The 20,663-nt window shown below is 26.1% G+C and overlaps 4 protein-coding genes across 10 annotated transcripts; 3 read left to right on the forward strand and 1 right to left on the reverse strand.

Moving 5' to 3' along the window:
- Positions 1-115: 115 nt before the first annotated feature.
- Positions 116-4,984, forward strand: LOC143153741 (uncharacterized). 4 transcript variants are annotated; one of them, XM_076325236.1, is made up of 11 exons: positions 116-1,061; positions 1,144-1,273; positions 1,556-2,240; positions 2,340-2,720; positions 2,838-3,104; positions 3,172-3,257; positions 3,339-3,466; positions 3,617-3,845; positions 3,959-4,226; positions 4,326-4,507; positions 4,594-4,984. In XM_076325236.1, the coding sequence occupies exons 1-11, from the start codon at positions 1,017-1,019 to the stop codon at positions 4,704-4,706; spliced, it is 2,514 nt and encodes an 837-aa protein (XP_076181351.1). In that variant the 5' UTR covers positions 116-1,016; the 3' UTR covers positions 4,707-4,984. The 4 variants fall into 4 exon arrangements, with proteins under 4 accessions (XP_076181351.1, XP_076181348.1, XP_076181349.1 ...); XM_076325233.1 differs by having other exon boundaries at positions 116-722; positions 807-1,061; positions 3,172-3,466; XM_076325234.1 differs by having other exon boundaries at positions 116-627; positions 807-1,061; positions 3,172-3,466.
- Positions 4,985-5,088: 104 nt separating this feature from the next.
- On the forward strand, positions 5,089-11,657 carry LOC143153742 (uncharacterized). 2 transcript variants are annotated; one of them, XM_076325239.1, is made up of 8 exons: positions 5,089-5,919; positions 6,012-6,069; positions 8,135-8,197; positions 8,683-8,820; positions 8,885-9,046; positions 9,188-9,485; positions 9,574-9,737; positions 9,818-11,657. In XM_076325239.1, the coding sequence occupies exons 2-8, from the start codon at positions 6,022-6,024 to the stop codon at positions 10,991-10,993; spliced, it is 2,049 nt and encodes a 682-aa protein (XP_076181354.1). In that variant the 5' UTR covers positions 5,089-5,919; positions 6,012-6,021; the 3' UTR covers positions 10,994-11,657. The 2 variants fall into 2 exon arrangements, with proteins under 2 accessions (XP_076181354.1, XP_076181353.1); XM_076325238.1 differs by having other exon boundaries at positions 5,090-6,069; positions 9,818-11,656.
- Positions 11,431-18,343, forward strand: LOC143153633 (uncharacterized). Its single transcript, XM_076325053.1, is given in 13 exon segments — positions 11,431-11,466; positions 11,532-11,548; positions 11,652-11,706; positions 11,823-11,826; positions 11,895-12,126; positions 12,508-12,562; positions 12,673-12,748; positions 13,045-13,116; positions 14,383-14,521; positions 14,974-15,305; positions 15,577-16,237; positions 16,778-17,000; positions 17,102-18,343. Coding segments are annotated over 13 exon segments (2,091 nt in total). The 3' UTR covers positions 17,291-18,343.
- On the reverse strand, positions 16,599-20,645 carry LOC143153743 (SH3 domain-containing protein Dlish-like). Of its 3 annotated transcripts, none has more exons than XR_012993912.1 (6): positions 20,291-20,645; positions 19,055-19,290; positions 18,466-18,840; positions 18,071-18,341; positions 17,363-17,764; positions 16,602-17,258 (listed from the first exon to the last, which is right to left on the reverse strand). XR_012993912.1 is itself a non-coding variant. In XM_076325240.1 (5 exons), the coding sequence occupies exons 1-5, from the start codon at positions 20,337-20,339 to the stop codon at positions 17,490-17,492; spliced, it is 1,206 nt and encodes a 401-aa protein (XP_076181355.1). In that variant the 5' UTR covers positions 20,340-20,645; the 3' UTR covers positions 16,599-17,489. The 3 variants fall into 3 exon arrangements, 1 of the variants encoding a protein (XP_076181355.1); XR_012993911.1 differs by having other exon boundaries at positions 16,602-17,263; XM_076325240.1 differs by having other exon boundaries at positions 16,599-17,764.
- Between the last annotated feature and the right edge of the window lie 18 nt (positions 20,646-20,663).

Genomic DNA, 20,663 nt, shown 5'->3' on the forward strand with positions numbered 1-20,663 from the left:
TCTTTAAGTGTAAATGAGACAACATTGATGTTATAACACCTACTTAAGTAAACAGTACGGGTTTACATGCTTATCTAAACTGAAATACTGTAACAATAAACACCAATTAAAACCATTTTTATTGTTTTTCAAAGATATAATTCTTTTCAATAATATTTAATTCATATTACATCCTTCCGTCTAAAATATTAAACCATCAGTACTAATAACTATTAAAGTGCAATTGATGCAACGCTAAATATCGTACAAACAACTGGTAGTACCAATATAAAATGAAAAATTAGATGCTGTATTTGTGGTAAGGTTATGACAATGATTAGATAGATCGGGCAGGGCCGAGTTTTGGGGGCAAGTACATCGAATACGGCATCGGTACAGTGTTCCAAGTGAAAAAGTATGTCGTATAACCACTTGGTTGGCTGTTTATGAAAATTATTTACTTTTAGAAAATTAATAAAGAGTAAAAAGTAAAATGGAACAGTGTATAAATGCAATTATGAAATTGTACAAAATAAATTTATTTGACCTGCTGTCCACCAACGTTAGATATAATGGAAACACGTCGCTGTTTCCATTACTAGCGGACGCATGCGCGAAGAAACCGGCTCATCTAGCAACGCAGTTTCGGTTCGTGACTTCACTTTCATAAAATGCTAAGTGATCCCTATACATATATTATGAAACATTAAATAATTCATTATAATAATGGATACACAGGAATGGTTATAATTTATAATATTGAAACGTATATATTATCTATTAATTATTTGTTGTATCAGTTGTAGATATTTATTGTAAATTTGCAGAATGAATAAATTTGTGAAGAGATGCAATTGTTTTGTCAATATTATGAACCTGTTCGTCTAACTTCCGAGCAGCAGACGTAAATCTTCATGTTAAAGTTAAAATTATAACTCACATCTGTTAAGTACGTATATATATATATATATATACATACACATACACGTATCATACGCGTATTGTATACGTATGCATATATATAACACAATGCACATATGCATACACAAATGAGTACACGTACATACATATATTATACCATTGTAAGTACATATACATATATACATGTATTTACAATGGTAAGAAAATTTATATTTAAATAGTATCAACAAATAATTATTGTAGCTTGTATGCATTAAGCATAATACTTATTCCAATTTACTACAAAAAATGGAAATAAATAAAGTTAATGACCTTTCTTTTAAAAAAAATATACATAAATTATTGGGAACATTAGATTCAACGGCTGCACAAGGTACTTATGTCCAAATCAATTGGTATATTGCACAACTTCAAATAGCAATGTTTAGTGCTGCACTTTCCTATTTCTTAATTTTTATTTTATTCTAATATTTTCTTTCTTATTTTTGTGAAAGTTTTTATGTAATATTTATGTAAGTTTGTTTAATAATCTATAATTTAATCGAAAGAAATTGTTTATGTTCATAAATTTATTATTCTTTTAACATAGAACAATTAGACTAAATTAAATAATAGAAATATCATGACTAAATTAAATAATAGAAATATGCTTTAGACTTATCAGAAATACTTCATAAATTTCAAGAGTACAAGCATCCAAAATTAACAATTGGAATGTTTTTTGAATTTATGAAAGTTGCATATCAAGTTGGCAATAATTGTGAAAGTTTAACTACAATGTTAACTACAGACAATAAACTTGATTGGAATAAGTTAGCAAAAATTAATGTATGCCTTGAAACCAAGAACCATAACATGATTGATGAAATATGCATTAAGAATGATATTATGGATAAAAATAAAAGTTCTGATGTCACAGAAAAAATGTTCTTTGAAACATATGACATTAATGTTAAAAATAGTATGCATACTATCGGAGTTCCAAATGAACAGATGCATAGTTATGACCAAAATTTAGTAACCAATGTTGAGAAATGTAATGAAATTATAGAAAGTATAGAAAATACAAAGGTTACAAGATCTATAGATAGTGCAGAAAATTTTTTAATAGCATTAATGAAAACAAATTTAAGTGATATATTGCATGATGGTTTATTGGATTCAGTATTACCATATGTGATTCCAAAATCTACAATATCACAGCCTATTATTAAAAAATCTATCATAAACACCGAGATAAAAAAATGCAATTCCTTAAATAACATTATTGAACCAAGAACAATTACAAATATAATGCATAAAGAAAAAGATAAAAACAAAACAAATAAAAAATTAATAGAGTAAGTGCTTTAATAATTACTATTAATTTAGATTTAAGTTAACATTGATATTAGCAGTTGTTTATAGAATTATTAATAATTTATTCTGCATTTATACAGAAATGAAGTGGAAATCCATGTTTGTGATGAAGAAAAGAATATTAAAAAAAATTTCCATTGTCCTCAAAAGTTACTTATAAAAAAAATGCGTTACTTTGCTGATATAACAGCAGGTCAAAAATTAGAAGAAATAGATATATCAGTTCATTGCGATATTGTAATTTTTGATTGGCTAATGAGATGGGTAAAAAAGGATATTATAAAAAAATCTGAATGGCCAATTTTGGAACCTAGTAATGTTATTCCAATAATGGTGTCAGCATCATTTTTACAAATGGAACCACTTTTAGAGAATTGTCTGCAATATTGTCATGATAACATGTCTGACATATTAAAAACATCAACAATTTTAACTTGTTTAGATGACAATCTTCTTACAAGGTATTTTATTTTTAATATATTTGTGCTGACGCCTGTTTGTATACTTTTTATAAAATCATGTATGTTTTTTGTATAAAATTATGTATTTTAAAAATTGAAGTTAATATCTCATTACAGATTAGTAGAACAATTTACAAATGAAGATGTAGAAGCATTAAAAGACAAAAAAGATAAAATTCAAAGTAAATTGTTCTGTAAATTGATAATGTCACTTGCTGAAGTAATGCCAGATAATAGAAGAGGACATTACAGTTCTTTAGCAACATTATTTAAATGCAGCAAATGCGGAAAAAGTATCATTCAATCAGTCTCTAATTACGTACCATGTATTGCAAGTGCAATGATAATTGATAATCATGGATATGTTCGCAGTAAACATATAAGGTATAGTTATAAAGTTCAGATTTATTATTATAATACTTATAATTATAATAAGTCATATGTTATTTAGAGATTTATCGTGGACTTTAAATGATTATATCATTGCTCTTCGAACGGAGTTGCGTTCTTGGCGTAAAGTTTATTGGAGATTATGGGGTGATTGTCATTTTTTATTTTGTATGCAGTGTAATATATATTTTCCAATTCATCAAATCGATTGGTGTTGTTGTCATGTAGAACTTCCACAGTTTTTTATTAACGAACAGCAAAGACCTATGCCATTTCCTTTAGGCAGATATCCATGTTGTAGTCAACGAGCATATAGATTTGAAGTATTATCAAATCATGAAGGTTGTAAATATAAGGTATGTATGCATAAGCATATTTGTATCTTTTATTCAGAAATAGTATTATTATTACTATACAGTAAATTATTAATTGCGTGTAACATCAAATTAATTATTCCTATAGTTTCAATCATAATTTCTCGCATATTATTTTTATTTATTATTTAGGAACATATTCCAGACATCAGAACACAAAAGGATATAAGTATATTAAACATCTTTACAACACATAGAGAAATAATATCAATGGAACCACCACAATTGTTTTTTCCAGAACGAATTACTAGATTAGTAGCTTGTGATACATCTTTTCAATCAGGAAAATTAATGTGTAAAGATATAATGTGGTGGCTTGGTATAGATCTTACAGCACAACGACCAAAACTTGGACTTTTAGGTAAGTTCATGCATTGATGTTTAAATTAATTTATAACATTATATGATACTATTCATTTTAATAATCCTTTATGTAATGTTCTATTTATAATTATTGAATTACGAAATATATAGGAAAAATATGGAGTGGATCAGGATTTCGACGATCGTCTCAAGTACAAGATTTACAAAAATCATTGCAAAAAATTCATCAAATTTCTATTGTAACTGATACTTCATCAATTGTATCTTCAGTCACAGATAGCGATGAAGATGATGGTGTTACAATAAATGAAGATAGTAGTATTGATGATTCATATAATAGTGAAGAATCTCATGCATGGTCTATTTTAAGATCTAAAAATAAGATTAAGAAAAAATCAAAATATCAAACCACATGGAAGTAATAAAAATCATATTGAAAAATTTAATCTTATGATCATCTAAGTTTATTAACATCAAATATTTCACAATTACTGACACCAAATTTTATTGTTTTCAGAAATAATACTCGATCTTGGAGCAGCAATTTAAATATAAGGCACAATCAAGATAATCAAAGAGAATTTGAAGAAAAAACAGCTTCACAAATGATAGCATTACTAATGAAAATAGTATCTGCAGATTCTTCTTTATTAGTAAAATCATCAACTAAACACAATCGGAAGAAGAACCAATTAAGTGGTATTAGTTTTTATTTACTATTTCATGAATTAATATTTTGGTGTATGTACTGCTTTTATTGTAAACATATTGTTTGTTTGAAATAGGGGGTACTTACACAAGATTGGAAGCAGAATTTCGGGACCAATTAAGTCAGTCGTATAAAAGCAAAAATATAGCAGGGAAATACTTTCTACGCATGAAATCAAATAAATCATGAGTATATGACATTCATACAATTACTACTAAATATTAGGCATATAAAACTGTTCATAATTTATACCTTACTGTATAAAAAAACTTTTCAATATTAATATTTTTTTCTAACTAAAAATGAAAAGAAGGTAAGAACTATATATCTCTATAACAATTAAATGTATTATCTAATTTGTGATGGTCACCTTTAAATGTACAATGATTGTAAAATAATACATCTCAGCTAAAGTTCATAAATTCACAACATCCTTACAAATGATTTAAAACAGGTATAAAAATAAATATTACATACATTTATCAAAGTTTCTTCAATTATATTATTTATGCAATAATTTTTAAGGAAATGTAAGATATTAAAAGTTTCTTTAGATTCATATAACTGTCATTTCTGTCTAACAATTTGTTAAACTCTTTTTCTATATAAACTGTATTATTAATTAACTATTAGAATAGTATAAAAGTTTTTCAAATATTGAATGGCAATAGAATTAAGAATTCTTAACTTTCCCCCGTAGTGGGGGAAATTCAATATGGCGCTATTTATCTTGAATGCCCGATTTGAGTACTATGTTTCATAGCTATTACGCTTCACACGCATTGGCACGCAAGATTGAGATTAACTGAGCAAATGTCATACAGAAGAAGAGAATACGTTTGACATCCTATAATACCGCATTTTCTTCAAATGGCAATTAATGCTCCTTAATTTGTATATAGAAATATACTGCAATAGAATTTTGTCAGATCTACGCATCTCTGGCTCGAGCGTGTATCGAGATAACGAACCAATGAAATTATAGTCACATGACAAGCTTTGTTTAAATGGTATTTCATCTTCTTATAGAACGGTCTATGTATATAATATGTAACTGACAAAATATAATTGTTTTTAAATTTTGAGATTAGACCAACATTTAGATATGAGTAGCGATAATACACAAATAATAAAAATAAATTAAGCGACAGAATGTTACTCATGCAGTGTCATTTTGAGAAATATTATGATAAAGAGAGATGGATGATCCTTGTTACTTCCTGTGGTGGGGAATATTGATATAGCACATATGATTCTATCTTACTCTATACTACTGTCTACAATAGTTCAGTTTAGTAGTGTTCGCAAGGATCCATGTTAATATGATGCATAATTGTTTGTCGTTATACCTTTTTGAAATGTAAACGATGGCAAATAATTTTACGTGTTAAAAGTTATGTATGTATGTATCTTTCATTATTCGATTAATCATATATATAATAATCACATTAAGTCAACATTTGTGGTTATGAATTAACTTCAATTAAATGTCAGAAATTAAAGCATGGATGTTACGGATAATGCCGATGGATCTTTAGATCCTCGCATACAGGTAATTATTTTTAATGACAGGTATTCTTTTTACCATAGTTACTATATTTGAAAGTGTATGTTGCAAGAAATGCGTAGTGTAGTAGGTTATATGTGTAAATAAATGTAATTACTGAACGCGATCGTAATGCCTAATACAGCCTGGTACCATGTTCTACTTTGCTTTCACTTCTTTTTCTTTATAAATTTTCGATTTGTAGATATAATACACAAATAACTTAACAAATCTAAAATGTAAAAATTTAATAAATAAATTAAATTTTTTTAAAATGAAAGTTCCAAGTTAATTGTTTACTATATTGCATTTAGCTTTATGAGTAACGTGTACAATCAATGTTTAGCAATTTTTTTCTTTCATTTGTATTCTATTTTAATTATATTAACGTACAAAATTTTAATGAACAGATAAAAATAACAGATTCTATTTTATATTTGACATAATAATTATTAAAAATTTGTATTACCAAGGTTTGTCTTTTATCATATATTTTTATTTTCTAATATTATTTGTAGCTAATTGATACTCTTTAAAATAGTAATATAAGTATGTAAGATAATATTACATAATTTTTTTGCCAATATTTTAATTTCAATTTAAAAAAGTACGATTCATTTCAGTCCTTAAAATTGTGCCAATAGTGAATCATAAACTTGGAGATCTTAAACTATAATTGATGCCTTTAAAAAAAAGTGTTCTGTAAAACATGTCAACTTTTGCCTAATAATATACTTTTATATTAATAATTGTTCAAAAATATTTAGTTGTCCCATTCTGCATGCATCTATTTGTATAATGTTAAATGATAATATCACATTATTATAAATGCAATGGTAAGAAATATAAAATATGGAAATAGAGAAATATAGTTTTAGTTTTACGATATATTATATAAATTTTGAGATTAAACTACATTTGGTTGAAATTTTATTTAACCCTATTTGATCGATTTTTAAATAATCTATAGTCAAAATCTTTTGGTTTGCTATGAATTAATCAATAGAAGTATAACTGTTAAATGAAATTATATATATGTTTATTTTGGAAATGGTATAAATCCATGTACAGTTAATGCATTGTTTGCATTGTTTGCATTGTAAAAATGATAAATTTGCATATGTCTGAAATTGTAAAGGCAAAATAAGCATTTATTAATATTTTTGAATTGATTCAAATGTCAATTCTTAAATTATGAAGCAAAAAAATTTGGACTTACACAGCTATAAAAATAAAGGTTCATATATATCATGTACAACTAAATACTTTAAGAAATTAAAAAAGGCATAAGCCATTTATCTTTCAAATATTCTTGGTATATTAAAAACAACTCTTTCTAATATAAATTTGAGGATGCTATAAATATAAGAATTTTGAAACCAAATGGCCTGGCTAGTTTATGCTGTATATAGGGTGTTTACAAGGGTTAAAAAAAGAGTTTAGCACTTTCACAACAGATAGTACTCGCTAAATGGTGGAGAAAAATCTTGATAAATATGAATTGCAAAAGTAGTATTCTCAGAATTACAAACAATTTTCTGTTTTGATTGATTCTGTTAATATTTGTAAAACATTTTCCATGTATCCTTTTTCCATTTCCATATGCTTTGCATTTTAGTATGAGAGAATTTTATAAAAATCCTTGACTTTGTTTACTATTTATTACTGAAAAGTATAATTAAAAATTAAAAGTATTTAAATTAAGTGTTTGGAAGATCCATGAGACCAATTCACATAGTATAGGTACAACAACTAATTATGAAGAATTCTCTACATAGAAGGTTGAGATCATTCATTCCTACTGCTGCTGAAATTCTTCTCACACTTGTTCTTGAGTTTTCTTCAATTACCCGTAAGATGCGAACTTCCTTAACAGGAGTTGAAATAGACCCGTGTCTTCTTGAATCTTCACGTTGTGTTTCAAATGAATCAATCTCACAAGGAGATTGATGAAGTTTCTTAAAAAGTGTGATGATATTATTTTACGCTAATTTTTCCATGTACAAATCTTTTACTAAGGTTCATTTTACATTTCCTTACTAAAACTTAATAATGAATTTCTTACTTTTAGATTGAGTTGGAGAATTTGAATGATGCAACAGACGATATAAATAAACTTGAAACTGAATTAGATGTAAGTTGTATTAGTATGCTTTTATAAATGAGAATTATGTGCCTGTGTCATACATAAATTATATTCTAATATTATTTATGTAAATATTATGCATTTTAATTTTTATTTTTCTAAAACAAAGTTTTAATATGTCATAGCATAGTTGTAAAAGATATTGAGTTAAAAGATAAATATATTCAATAATTATCATAGAAAAACTGTTTTTCATTACAATTATAATCATTTATAAAAATGATTTACAATAAAATTAGTAATTGCAATGAAATATTTATGTATTAACATCATTCTGTCTTCGAGTACCAAATTTCATCAAAACCTTTAACTTACTGTAAATAATGGTATTCACATTTTAAAATGTTTAATAAGAAAATGTGCAATTTTATATACTATACAGTTAGCCTTAGTTAATATTTACAATATTCTGTATGTTTTATAAGGTATTATAATTTATAAAATTATTACAATATAGATTATTTATTATTTAGGAAGCTCATACTGCTTTCAGACAATTATTGTCTGAGACTACAAAACGGTTAAAAGAAATTTTAAATAAAGTAGGAAATAATTGTGTTGAAAAAGCAAGATGTTATTATGAAGCAGATGAAGTAGCACGTCAAGCACAGGTAAGAAAAAATCTCAACAATTTTTGAAATTTTAAAAAACAATTATATAAAATTTGTTGAGTAGGTACAATGTCAACAGCAAGCTCAATTATTTCAAAGAGCAAGTGAAATTCATGCAGCAGCAAAGGAAACTGTAGCTTTAGCTGAAAGCCGATTTATGTCCCATCAGCATGAATGGAATTTTGATCAAGCATGGCAAGATATGTTAAATCATGCAACTATTAAAGTAAGTTGTTTACAGAATATGTTACTATATTTTGTTATGAAATAGATCAAAATATACCATATGAAATATTGAAGTGATTATTTTGAATGAACATAGGCACACTCAAAAAATACTTTGAATATGTTAAATATTTTCATCTAGGTTATGGATGCAGAAAATCAGAAAACAGAATGTGGTCGAGAACATTATAGAAGGGCAGTACTCGCTCATGATGCTAAAAAAAGATTATTAGAACTAGAAGAAAAGCACCGTCGTTCTAAAATAAAAGCGCAACCTTATTTCGAAGTTAAAGCTCAGTGTGATCAAATGTTAGCAACACAAAAAGAAAGGGTTGAATGTTTACAAAAAGCAATACGAGATGCAAAAACTAATTATGCTACAAGTCTTCGTAGACTAGAAGAAATTAGTAATCAAATACATCAACAACGTCGAGATTATGGTATTTTTATTAACCAATATTTCCTGAATGAACAATAATTGACAAGTTAGGTCTGTTCATTTTTAATTAAAAATTTTCTTGGTTTTAGATTTTATAGCTAATGGACCTCGAGAACCAGGTGTTGGTGCAGAATTAGTTAGTCCACAGAAAACTTTAAATTATGAGACAGAATTTAATCAATTAAATAACAATAGAATAAAAGACATTACGAATAATCAACTTAATGAATATGATAGAATTCATGAATATAATGTTAGTAAAATATTTGATATTTTTTGTTTTAATAATAACATTAATATACCATCTATATTCTGCAACTTATGGTGTTACAGAATGCTTGTCAATTACAAGAAGATAATGAACATCTCGGAAAAAGGTCAGTTGATGGAAGTGAAACAACGTCTTCCCAATGGGAGTTAGAAATGCAAGTTAATATAAAAAAACTAAATAATGTATCTCTTGAAAATTCTGTGCATGATCATGACAGTATGAGCGAAAATATATCCAATTTACGTTTTTACGATGAAGAAAATGTTAAATCAAACAATTTTATGCCAGAATTAAGTTGTAATTTTTTACAAAGTAAACAATTTTCTATGCATAATTTAAATCAGTTTCAAAAATTGTTAAAGAATTTTAAAGTCTCAGAGAATTCATTAAGAAATATGTCTTTAATGACAAATATTGGAGAATCAAATACAGTAGTATTAAATCAATGTAAAATTAATTTTCAAAATAGGACATCAAAGTCCTTAAATAATAGTCCTACAAAAATGAAGGGATTCAATTTAGAATCATCTGCTGATAATGTAGAAATTACGACAAAATATGTGCCACATAAAGTCTCCATGTTTGGCTTTAATAATAAATCTCAAAGCAACAGCGATATTAATTTATCTTTGATTCGTGATAGCAGTTCTATAGAAAAATATCCAAGTTTGGATGATATTTTAGATATTAAGACTGATAATCTTGAATTTGATAAACAAATCACGAATTCAAAGTACAACAAAGAATTATATACAATGAATAAAGCTTGTAATAGTGGCCTAAATACCACGAAGAAATTTTTTTCTGCACAATTGAATACTTACAGCAAGTTAAATTCGCAATTGAAAAAAGAAATAGAACCAGTAAAAGAATCGTTTAGATCTAATTCTACACACTTTTTACTTAATACCAGTTCATCGGTAAAATTAAAACATGTAACGAGTTTGCCAAGTGAAAACTCTCAGAGTAAACAGTTAGCCGATGCTTCTAGTAAATGTTCTACTATTAAAAAACTAACAAAAGAGCCATTAAATATTAAAGAACTACCATTGCTATCGTTGTTTGAAAAAAAAAATTTATTAGCAAATAGTAAAGGCAAGAGTTATAGCATGATTAATTTAGGTGACAAACGAAATTTTATGTTAGTAGATAATATATACTTGGGTAATACAAAAACTGTAAGTACAGGAAGATTGGGAAACTTGAAGGACAATTTATTTCTAAGAATTTCAAGATAAGGAAAAAAAAGTATGATCATATAGGAAAGATGTGATATATTATATGATAAACTTAATATGTCAAAGTTTTTAACAAATTTAAACATTATCATATGAACGGATATTGTTTACATTTAGTTTTGCAAACAAGTGTTATGCTACTTCTTTTAGTGGAATGAGAACTAAATAGTATTCATTATACATGTTTCCTGCCAAATAGATATAAATTTTATATCAAAGTATACTATCTTTTATTGATAAAAGAAATAAATAAATCAAACAATGAAATTATTCAATAATCCTGTTGTATTAGTATTAAATATGTACAATTTACGTATTTTGTCTTAGGTGTAATTGTGTTTGTAATTTTGTGTCAGTTTGCACATAGGTGATAATAAGAACTTACGTGAAATGGTATCTGTAAAAAGAAAATGACCTTATTATACCAAAAACTTTGCATGTTTATAATCATACTTAGCAAGTACTTGCATTTTGTACTTGTTTTAAATCAATTTTAGATATTACAAAATCAAAGTAAGCTATTATTGTTTATTTCCAGTACACTTTGTTAACTGGGTAATGTTCTTGCCAGTCATGTGTTCTCATTATAGAAATCTACATTATGACACTTTATGTGTATAAAATATAATACTTTTAGTGAGGCCTATTAAATTTTTAGAGCATATTATATTGAAACTGCATTGTCAGAATATTTTGTTATTAACAAGTTATTTGTACCACTCTTCACTTCTCATTAATTAGTGCTACTATATTATAGTTTAAATGGTAATATAAAAATTAATCTGTTTGTTAAAACGTTTTATAAACTTTTTGAAATCTTTTTTTGCAGTTGTGTAATTTTTTAAATGTTATTACTCATATTATTATGTTACAAATTTAATGTAAAAATATTTTATGTTAGTAAACATTTATCTTTGCTATGAAAATTTTAGTGTCTCCTATCTTTCAGGAATACTTCATTTATCAAGCTACTTGCTTAATGAACAATTTATTAAACTCAATTATAAAATTTTATTGAAATTGATAAATATTAAAATTTGCATTAAAAATGCTTATCTTAATTATATTTATGAGTATAAAGATACATATGGTTGTTGTATACTAAACATGACTATTTTAATAATAATAATTTTGTACATATTACTCATTTTATATTACATACAATATTATATTAATCATTGAATAGGTTGCTTGTAATAATATTAATTTTTTATTTTCTTTTTTTTTTCTAATACATTAATATTAAGAAATACTAAAATGGCAATCTATATGTTACTTCAAAAAGAAAATTTATTGTACAATATCATTCAATTTTATTATACAGAATTAAAAATGAAAATTAATTCAAATTGCATTTTCAACGTTTCTATTTAGTAACGTTTTATTTTCAATCTGTAAATTTAAGACTGAAAAATGAGTTTTTTAGAAGACTCTTTAAGTAGAAAGCTGATAAGTATAACTTTTATAAAAACATAACCACTAAACTTAAATTTCATATAATGATAAACTTGTAGTATTTTGAAACATCAAAGAAATCCAGTTGAAGTTGATTTTGTTATTATTTATCATGTATATTTGCTACTCTAAGGTACTATTCTTGTTCAAATTCTTTATCACACTAATGGTTAAGTTATTGCAAATACATTATGATATTTTATCTCTAGTGATTTATATTTAAGTTATTTGTTTTAATAGCTTCTAAATGGACTGTATTATCATATTGTTGTTCCTGCAAATTGATACAAAGTATACAAAGTAATAAAATATAAAATTTAGTAATACACTTTATTTATAATATATAACTTTGTTTTTAATAAACAATTTATTTGTTTGGAGAAGAAATTTAGATTTACAAATTTTGATAATATTTGTATATGAAGTATTGAAACGTATAAAAAAAGATTTAAGTAAATGATTATTTAAAATGAGCAATTATTGCAATCTGTTTTCATTGTTAAACCAATTATTTCTATCATTTTAATGTAATATTCTGTAATATTTAAGAAATTAGTAGAAAAAAAATAATTATGCAATTGTTTACATTTTAAAAGGATGGGATATAAGCAAGGAAAGTAACTATAATATATTATATGTGAAAGAATATGTCGAGATAATTATTATCTGTAAGCCAAATATAATACGTTACAATTTTTTTTCTATTACTTACCTGTATTAGTGGAATTATTTTTTACAATAGCAACTTATCACAGAGAAATTGCATATTTATATAAACGATTATCTCGAAGTTCTTTTTGCAAATAATATGCAAGTGAGCAATATAGCAAGCTGTTTTTACGATTTACCGTATTTTTCCTAATATTTAATTTTTTTTTAATTTGTTATGTTTACTTACTCCTCAGTTGGGGATAAATGAAAGAATGTATGTTACATACATACATTAACAAAAGTAATTTTTTAATAAATTTGATTATGTAATATAAATATAAAAATAAATTTACGTCTTAACCATAAGAATTTTGTAAATCTGAACTTTGCCTATAATGCTCAAATTAAAAATAAAATTATTTTTTAATTTGAGCATTATAATCATAAGCACGGTAAATAAAATAATCGATACAAATTCTTCGTAATTATTGAATTATTCATTTTACAAATTTATCAAAACTCAAACATGAAAGACATAAATAATAAAACTATTATAAAAATGAAAATAAAATATCAAATATCTTTTTAAAAAGTTTTCAAATATTTGAAGGTATCGGAAAATGACAAAAAAAAATAGACGTCAAAATGGTTCCTCAAATGTAATTGACAAATCATACGTATCAAAGTTTATCTCGTTGATGGATGTAAAACATTGTTAAATAAATTATAGCGAATCAAAAATATAAGAATTTTGATAACGGACCGTTTGCAAAACCGCATCTATTTTATTCCAAAATTTTACTTAAAATATTAGACTGGAAATTATTCATAACACTATTGGAATTGTGGAAGTTGAGAACTTTGACAAAAATAATTTGTGACCAATTGAAGTTGATGTTATATTTGGCAATACTTTTAATTCTGGTAGCTATTTGTTTATAACGTTTATTAACTTCTCACTGTCATTTTCATACCTTTATGTAAACATATTAAATCTTTTTAACTAAGATTTTATTTTAATTTTCTTTTCTATAAATAAACACATTGGTGGCACACATTTAATCAATAGAGATATAACAAAACTTATACAATGTAGCTGTAGTAGAACTATAGATCTAAAAATGAATTGCCATTGCTTTCCCAGTACTACAAAAATGTATTTTATTATAATAAGATAATGATTTTATGTTTTGAACAAAATTATAGAAGGAATTGGAAAATTGATGATGTCTTCAATAGCATAATTCATATTCCAAAAGATATTTAAGTTACATTAACAATAGTTGGGACAAAATTTATATATTTTGGTGCAATAAATACATATTTTAATGAAACACGGAAAGTTATCGATCAGAGAGATATACAAGCTGACCCAAGTATCAACAAAAAGAAATGGAAAAAGAAAGTCAACAACTTAACAAAGTACACTGCAACCTGATAACAACTCAAAACGAGGCATGTGATTGAGTATTCAAGCGATACAAGATTCAGAATTGTGAATAGACAGACTTTAATATTTCTCCATTGGAAATTTGTTTTAAAAAAGAAACAAATTATTTTGTAATACATTTACAATTTAGGAAATCACCCTTTTTTAATGCATAAATTTCAATAAGAATGTTTTGTAGTATAGTCAGTTATATAAGAAATTAAAAAACATTGTGGAACAAAAGCATTAAGAATAAATGTTAATTAAATTTTTTTTTAATTTATTTATATTTTTAATTTTGTGGTATAATTGATTTTAATTATTATTTGACACAATAAAATTACAAAACTTAAGTTTAATCTAAATGTTAAAAAAGAAAACAGAAAAAACAAGTAATATTTGAATTTTATTCCAATTAAAAGAAAAATTTTATTATTGATTGCAGATCAATAATTAAAAACAATAATTTGGTTGAATGTAACAATAGCTTGATAGAATTCTTTTAGCAAGCAGAGTCAAAAGGACTAAGTGGCAAAAGAAGGATACAAGGGGAAAAACATTTTAGGATTAGAATGAATGATGAAAAAGAAAGAAAAGAAGAAAACAAGAATCAAGGTGAAGAAGTACTGCCATCGCAAACAAACACAATGTTTGGACTTTGTGCTATTTGTCATCTTACTCTCGGAAACATAAATTCTAATCTTAATCTAAATGTTCCTTGCTCTGAAGGACATGCCTTGTGTCAACGTTGTATGCAGCATTTCATAATTCCATCAGGTTAATTTATGTACACTTTTATAATGTCTTTTACAACTATATTCTTCTTATAGTACAATTCTATTAAAATAACAAGTTTTATGCTTTTAAAATAAATTTTTTTGTAAAATGTCATATACAATTAAAACTTTATTATCCAATGGATTTTATCAATACTATAATATTTCCTAGACTTTTTAAAATCTAAATGAAGTAAATCAGCCTATGTAGGCTCAAAGAAACAAGAAACATAAATTTTAGATGTCATTATTTTTAACTTGATATGTTACAGATCAAGGTTGCATTCTTTGTCATGCACAATTTCAACAATCAAATGTAAGTTTATTGCGAGGAAGCAACACAAGTTTGAATTCCACATGTACACAGTCAAAGAAAAAACAGGTTCCACAACGTCAACCAGAATACTATATTAAGCATCATCAACGTGTACAGCAATGTATACCCCTTCATGTTGAGCAATCATATGTTAAATCTTGGAATCAAAATCATTTGACCATAGTACCTAATATTGAAAAAAATGTTTTGGGTTGTTATAATATTCATGATTCTGAAGAAAGACTTGATTATGAACAAATTAAAGATCAAAGTAATATTCGAGAAGAAAGGAGCAAATTTAATAGTAAACAAAGACAACAATATAGTTGTTGTAATTTATTTCAAAAGGGAAATCCGGATTCGTTTATATCCGAAGCTAAAATTAATGGTCAAATTACTTCGGAATGTTCTCGTAGACCAATTCGTTGTCCACGAATTGATTGTGCAATAAATGTAGCTTTTTCAGCATTAACTCATCATTTCATCTTTGATCATCCAGAAGTACCCATTTTGAATGTAGAACCAGGTATTAAGAGTACTCTCATTGTGAGTTTTAATGCTTTATCTTCGGATTCCAGTCTATGCCTGGCTCTCCTTTTAGTTTCCGGTAAACTTTCGTGAGTATACATAATTATACGAAATTATAATTTTATTACAATAAAATAAAATTACTATTCTTCTTTATATTCTTAAATATATTAAATTGTATTAACACACCATTACATGTGGTAAGACTTTAATTTTCTATATGAATTTTTTATTGTATTATTAAACGAATATTACCAATATTCTTTTAATATTGAATAATAAAGTTTCTAAAATTATTAGTTCTTATAGATGGATATACAAAAGATATGAAATGAAATAAATAGCAACGTTTTATTCAATTTCTTTATTTTAAATATGAAGTAAAAGAAAATAAATAAATTGATAAGTTTGTTAACAAAGTTTAGAACTTATTTGCTTTATATATTGAATTTTACATGTAGTGTGATCCCAGAAAGAAATTTGTAATAATTAATATCAAACTTTTCCTACTCTTTATCCCATAATGGAACTGAAAGCGTTTTAAAATAAAATTTAATGTTTACAGTTAAATATTAACAATTAGTTTCTATTTTTTTAACATATGCAATTAACATAATCTTCACAATAAGAGATCCTGTTGCAAGAGTATTTAATGGTAATCAAATCAACCCAAAATTCCGAAATCGTTTACCATTACCAGTGTTAGCTGCTCGGCTACATTGTAAAGATCAATATGTGTCTGCTGAAAAACTAAATAATAAAAAAAACTTTCGTGAAAAAGACATCATTATTGCTTGGGTTGCTGGATTGGACATTGGAAATACGGCAGAGAAACTTCTATGTAGTATTCAGGTATATTATTTCATTAAGAACATTCAATTAGACAAGTGGTTATGTCTATGTACATGATAAATGATATGCATATAATAAAAAATGGGCCATTTCCACAACAGGCTGTGGATAAGATTGACAGTGAAGGCTTACGTTCCCTGACGTACACAGGTCCAGTGAACTCATTAAGAACAGCTCAGTGTCCTCAAGATATTTTTTCAACAGGTGATTGTATAGTTCTGCATGGAGGTCTCCTTAATCACATTACATCTGATTGTGCTACACTTAATGTTAATGTTACTGTACATTAAATATACTATAAAAATGTGTAGATATATAAAATAAAATTTCAATTCTATTAGCAGTGTAGTATAAATACTTACACAGAGAAAAGTGTACTTCTCATATCTTTACACTTTTTGATATTGTTTAAAATGCAGTATTATATAAAAGTACTTTGTTATTTGAATATACGCATACAATGCGAGATATACAAGATTATAGTTTGTATCATAAGCTTGTCATTGCAGGGGGGCGGGCATATGCCTTTGGAATAAAACCATATTTGCGAGTTTTAGGTGCATAAGCCCACAGCCAACCATCTACTGTTTGGTTTCCCAAATCTGCATATATCCAATCAGCTCTCCTCACAGATAAATCATCTGGCGCCTGCGCCTTGTAATCATAAAGTACAACTAATTCTGTACCATTTGTTTCATCACGAAAATCTCGCAAACCCTTTTGTTGTAATGATTCATTTCCTAGCATGGTGTTACTGCCTTTTCCTTTAAATTAAATATTTCCTTTTAATTAAATATTATATTAAAAAGTAACAAATTAAATGAAACTGTATAAGTTGACTTCTAATGGATATTTCGGTAGAGATGTGTGGCTACCAAACATTTTGAGGACTGAGTAATGTCCAATATTTTATTGGGATTTTAATATGTTTCAAATATCTGCATACCTCTCATATTTGAAGAAAATATATTTTTCTAATCTCATAATTCAAAAAGATATTTCTAATAAAACCATAAGTACAACCTGAACTTATTAAATTATTATTTATCATGATAGAAAGTAAATCCAACCTAAACTATGTGTTTCTGTAGATGTTGTAGCTGTAGTAGTAGTAGTGGTAGTTGCAGTAGTTGTTGTTGCATAAGAATGAAGAACGTGTCCTGGATACACAAATCCAGATGGCACAAATCCTTCATTACCATCACAATGTCTAAGTACCCAAAACCAATCAGGATCATCTCGATTGAGAACAGTTACAAATTCTCCTCTTTCTACACTAACATCATTTTCATCTCTAGCCACAAAAGTATAAAGTACAATGTATCTTCCAGCTGATGGATCCTGTAATGCATATTATAAATATATTATACTGTATTTTATGTAATAAATACTTCAATAATTGTTTAATAAAATATTTACTTAAAAGAAAATATATGTAGTAAAATTAAAATGTTTATATACGCACCTTAAAAAAAGGATGTACATCTGCCTGAGAGGATATAGTTTGAATAGAATTTTGAGACTGTGTAATATTAGATCGATTAACATTTACATCAGCAGTAGTAACATTACGAGCATAACTTTCACAATCTGATGCTGATCCAGTGTCAGTTTGTTGTGCATCTACTGTTTGTAAACGACCTGTACCAGCAAAATCACAATCAGTCTCATTAGACCTTGGTAGTTTTTTTTTCACATTGTTCATTAGAGTAGCAAGTGTTAATTCAGCAAGCTGTGATGTGTAAGGTGCACAATACGAATGTGGTACAAAGCCTTCCATACGTGTATCAGCTGCTATTACATACACCCAATCATTCTCTCTATATAAAACATTTACAACCTAAAACATGCAAAACATAAACAAAACAACACCATCAAAAAATGCATTTTACATTCAACATCAAACAGGATGAAATTAAAGTTGAAAAATAATTTAAATACATAGTATTCATAAATCTAAAGCAAATACAAGAAGATAGAATGGAAACAAACATACAATGGGTTATTTACATCTTTTTAATATCATTCAAAATATGAAATAAAAAGTTGCTAACCTGGCCACGTTTTACTTGAAGTTCATCATCAACACAAGGTGTAAAGTCATGAACAATGACCATTTTACTATCTGGTGAAAGTCCATTTTCTTTTTCAATACCTACTCTGACTAAAGTTTCAATACTAGCACTTCCTGTTATACGACCAGGAGGTAATGGTACCTTAGTTCCTAAACCCAAACCTGTACCTCCTGCCCCAACACAATCTTTCTCCAAATTAAAATTATGTACTCCAGCTGTATCATAAATAATTTAAGGATGTACATGATTGAATTACTTTTTCATTTTATATATGAGATATGTTTACATAACATATTTTGTTAACTTATATACGACTATTAATTATTCATTAGTTAAAATAAGAATTTAAAATAAATCTAAATCCCAAATTGTTTAAAGTATAAACATAAATATAAATATATGAAATTTTATTTAAAATATGATTGTCACCTTGTAGCATCCTGAACACTCTCACCCAAAAATAAAAGATTATTCATAACATTTCTTATTACCTCTAAATATATGAAAGTTATTTGAGCGACTTGTATTAAATACTTTATTTTACATGTAATTAATTTATGTTATTTATGCTTTTAAATTTTGGTTTCATATTTAAATATAATTTTAAATCTAAGTAATAATAATGTATTATCTTACTTGTATAAGTTCTTAGAATATAAGTAACACTGTTTTTTGAATAAATAAAAATTCAATGTTTTGTATGCATTATAATTTCAAATAATTTAGACACTACTCTAATTATATGCAAATATTAGTTTAGTATACTAAAGAAAATTTGGTTTCTAATTTGTTTAAATGTATTCTATATTTATATTTTATTTAACATAATAATATCATAATTAAGTTTTCTTAATATTCAAATATTTTAATGTTCTAAAAATAATATTTTCAATAATTAAAAATAAATTATAATAATTATAAATTTTGTACTGTATAGATATCTGTAACATAAACGTATTTATTTAATGTTTATCTTTTCAAATTACACGTAAAGTGTGAAATGCATTTTAGTGTATGTTCTAGCACAAAAAATTGATAGCAGTATATAAGCTTTTTAACAATGTTTCCTTAAAAACTTTAAACTTAAATAATTATACACAATTTTACTACAAAAATGTTAAAAAAAAGTATGTACTTTATATCTACATTTTAAAACAACTTAAACTTTTATAAATACGAATTTTTTTGAGGTAATATTTGACATTTTCTACTCACGTTTCTTTTTCTTTCCCCGCCGAATACGTACTGGACATAAAAAAGCCATTCTGTTTTCTTAAAACTTACTCAAAATTACATTTCCAGGACATGAATTGTTAGGTGTCAGAAAATGACCGAGGCAAGACACAACACAACAAGAATACACATATTAAGTATACCAGAAAGTGAAAAAACTTATTACGTATAATAAGTAAAGTTTAAATAAATATTTAAGAAAATTTCTATTTACGAGTACGAATATGCTAAGAATATAACGGTAAAGTCTCGAACCAGAAACCTAATTAGTCTTTCATTCTCCTAAAGGATTTTGGATGAAACTGGAATTCAGGTACTTGTAGTCGTGAATGCAACAGGTAGACGGCGCTTTAAC

The sequence above is a fragment of the Ptiloglossa arizonensis genome, chromosome 13 (assembly GCF_051014685.1).
Source record: "Ptiloglossa arizonensis isolate GNS036 chromosome 13, iyPtiAriz1_principal, whole genome shotgun sequence".
Lineage (NCBI taxonomy): Eukaryota > Metazoa > Arthropoda > Insecta > Hymenoptera > Colletidae > Ptiloglossa > Ptiloglossa arizonensis.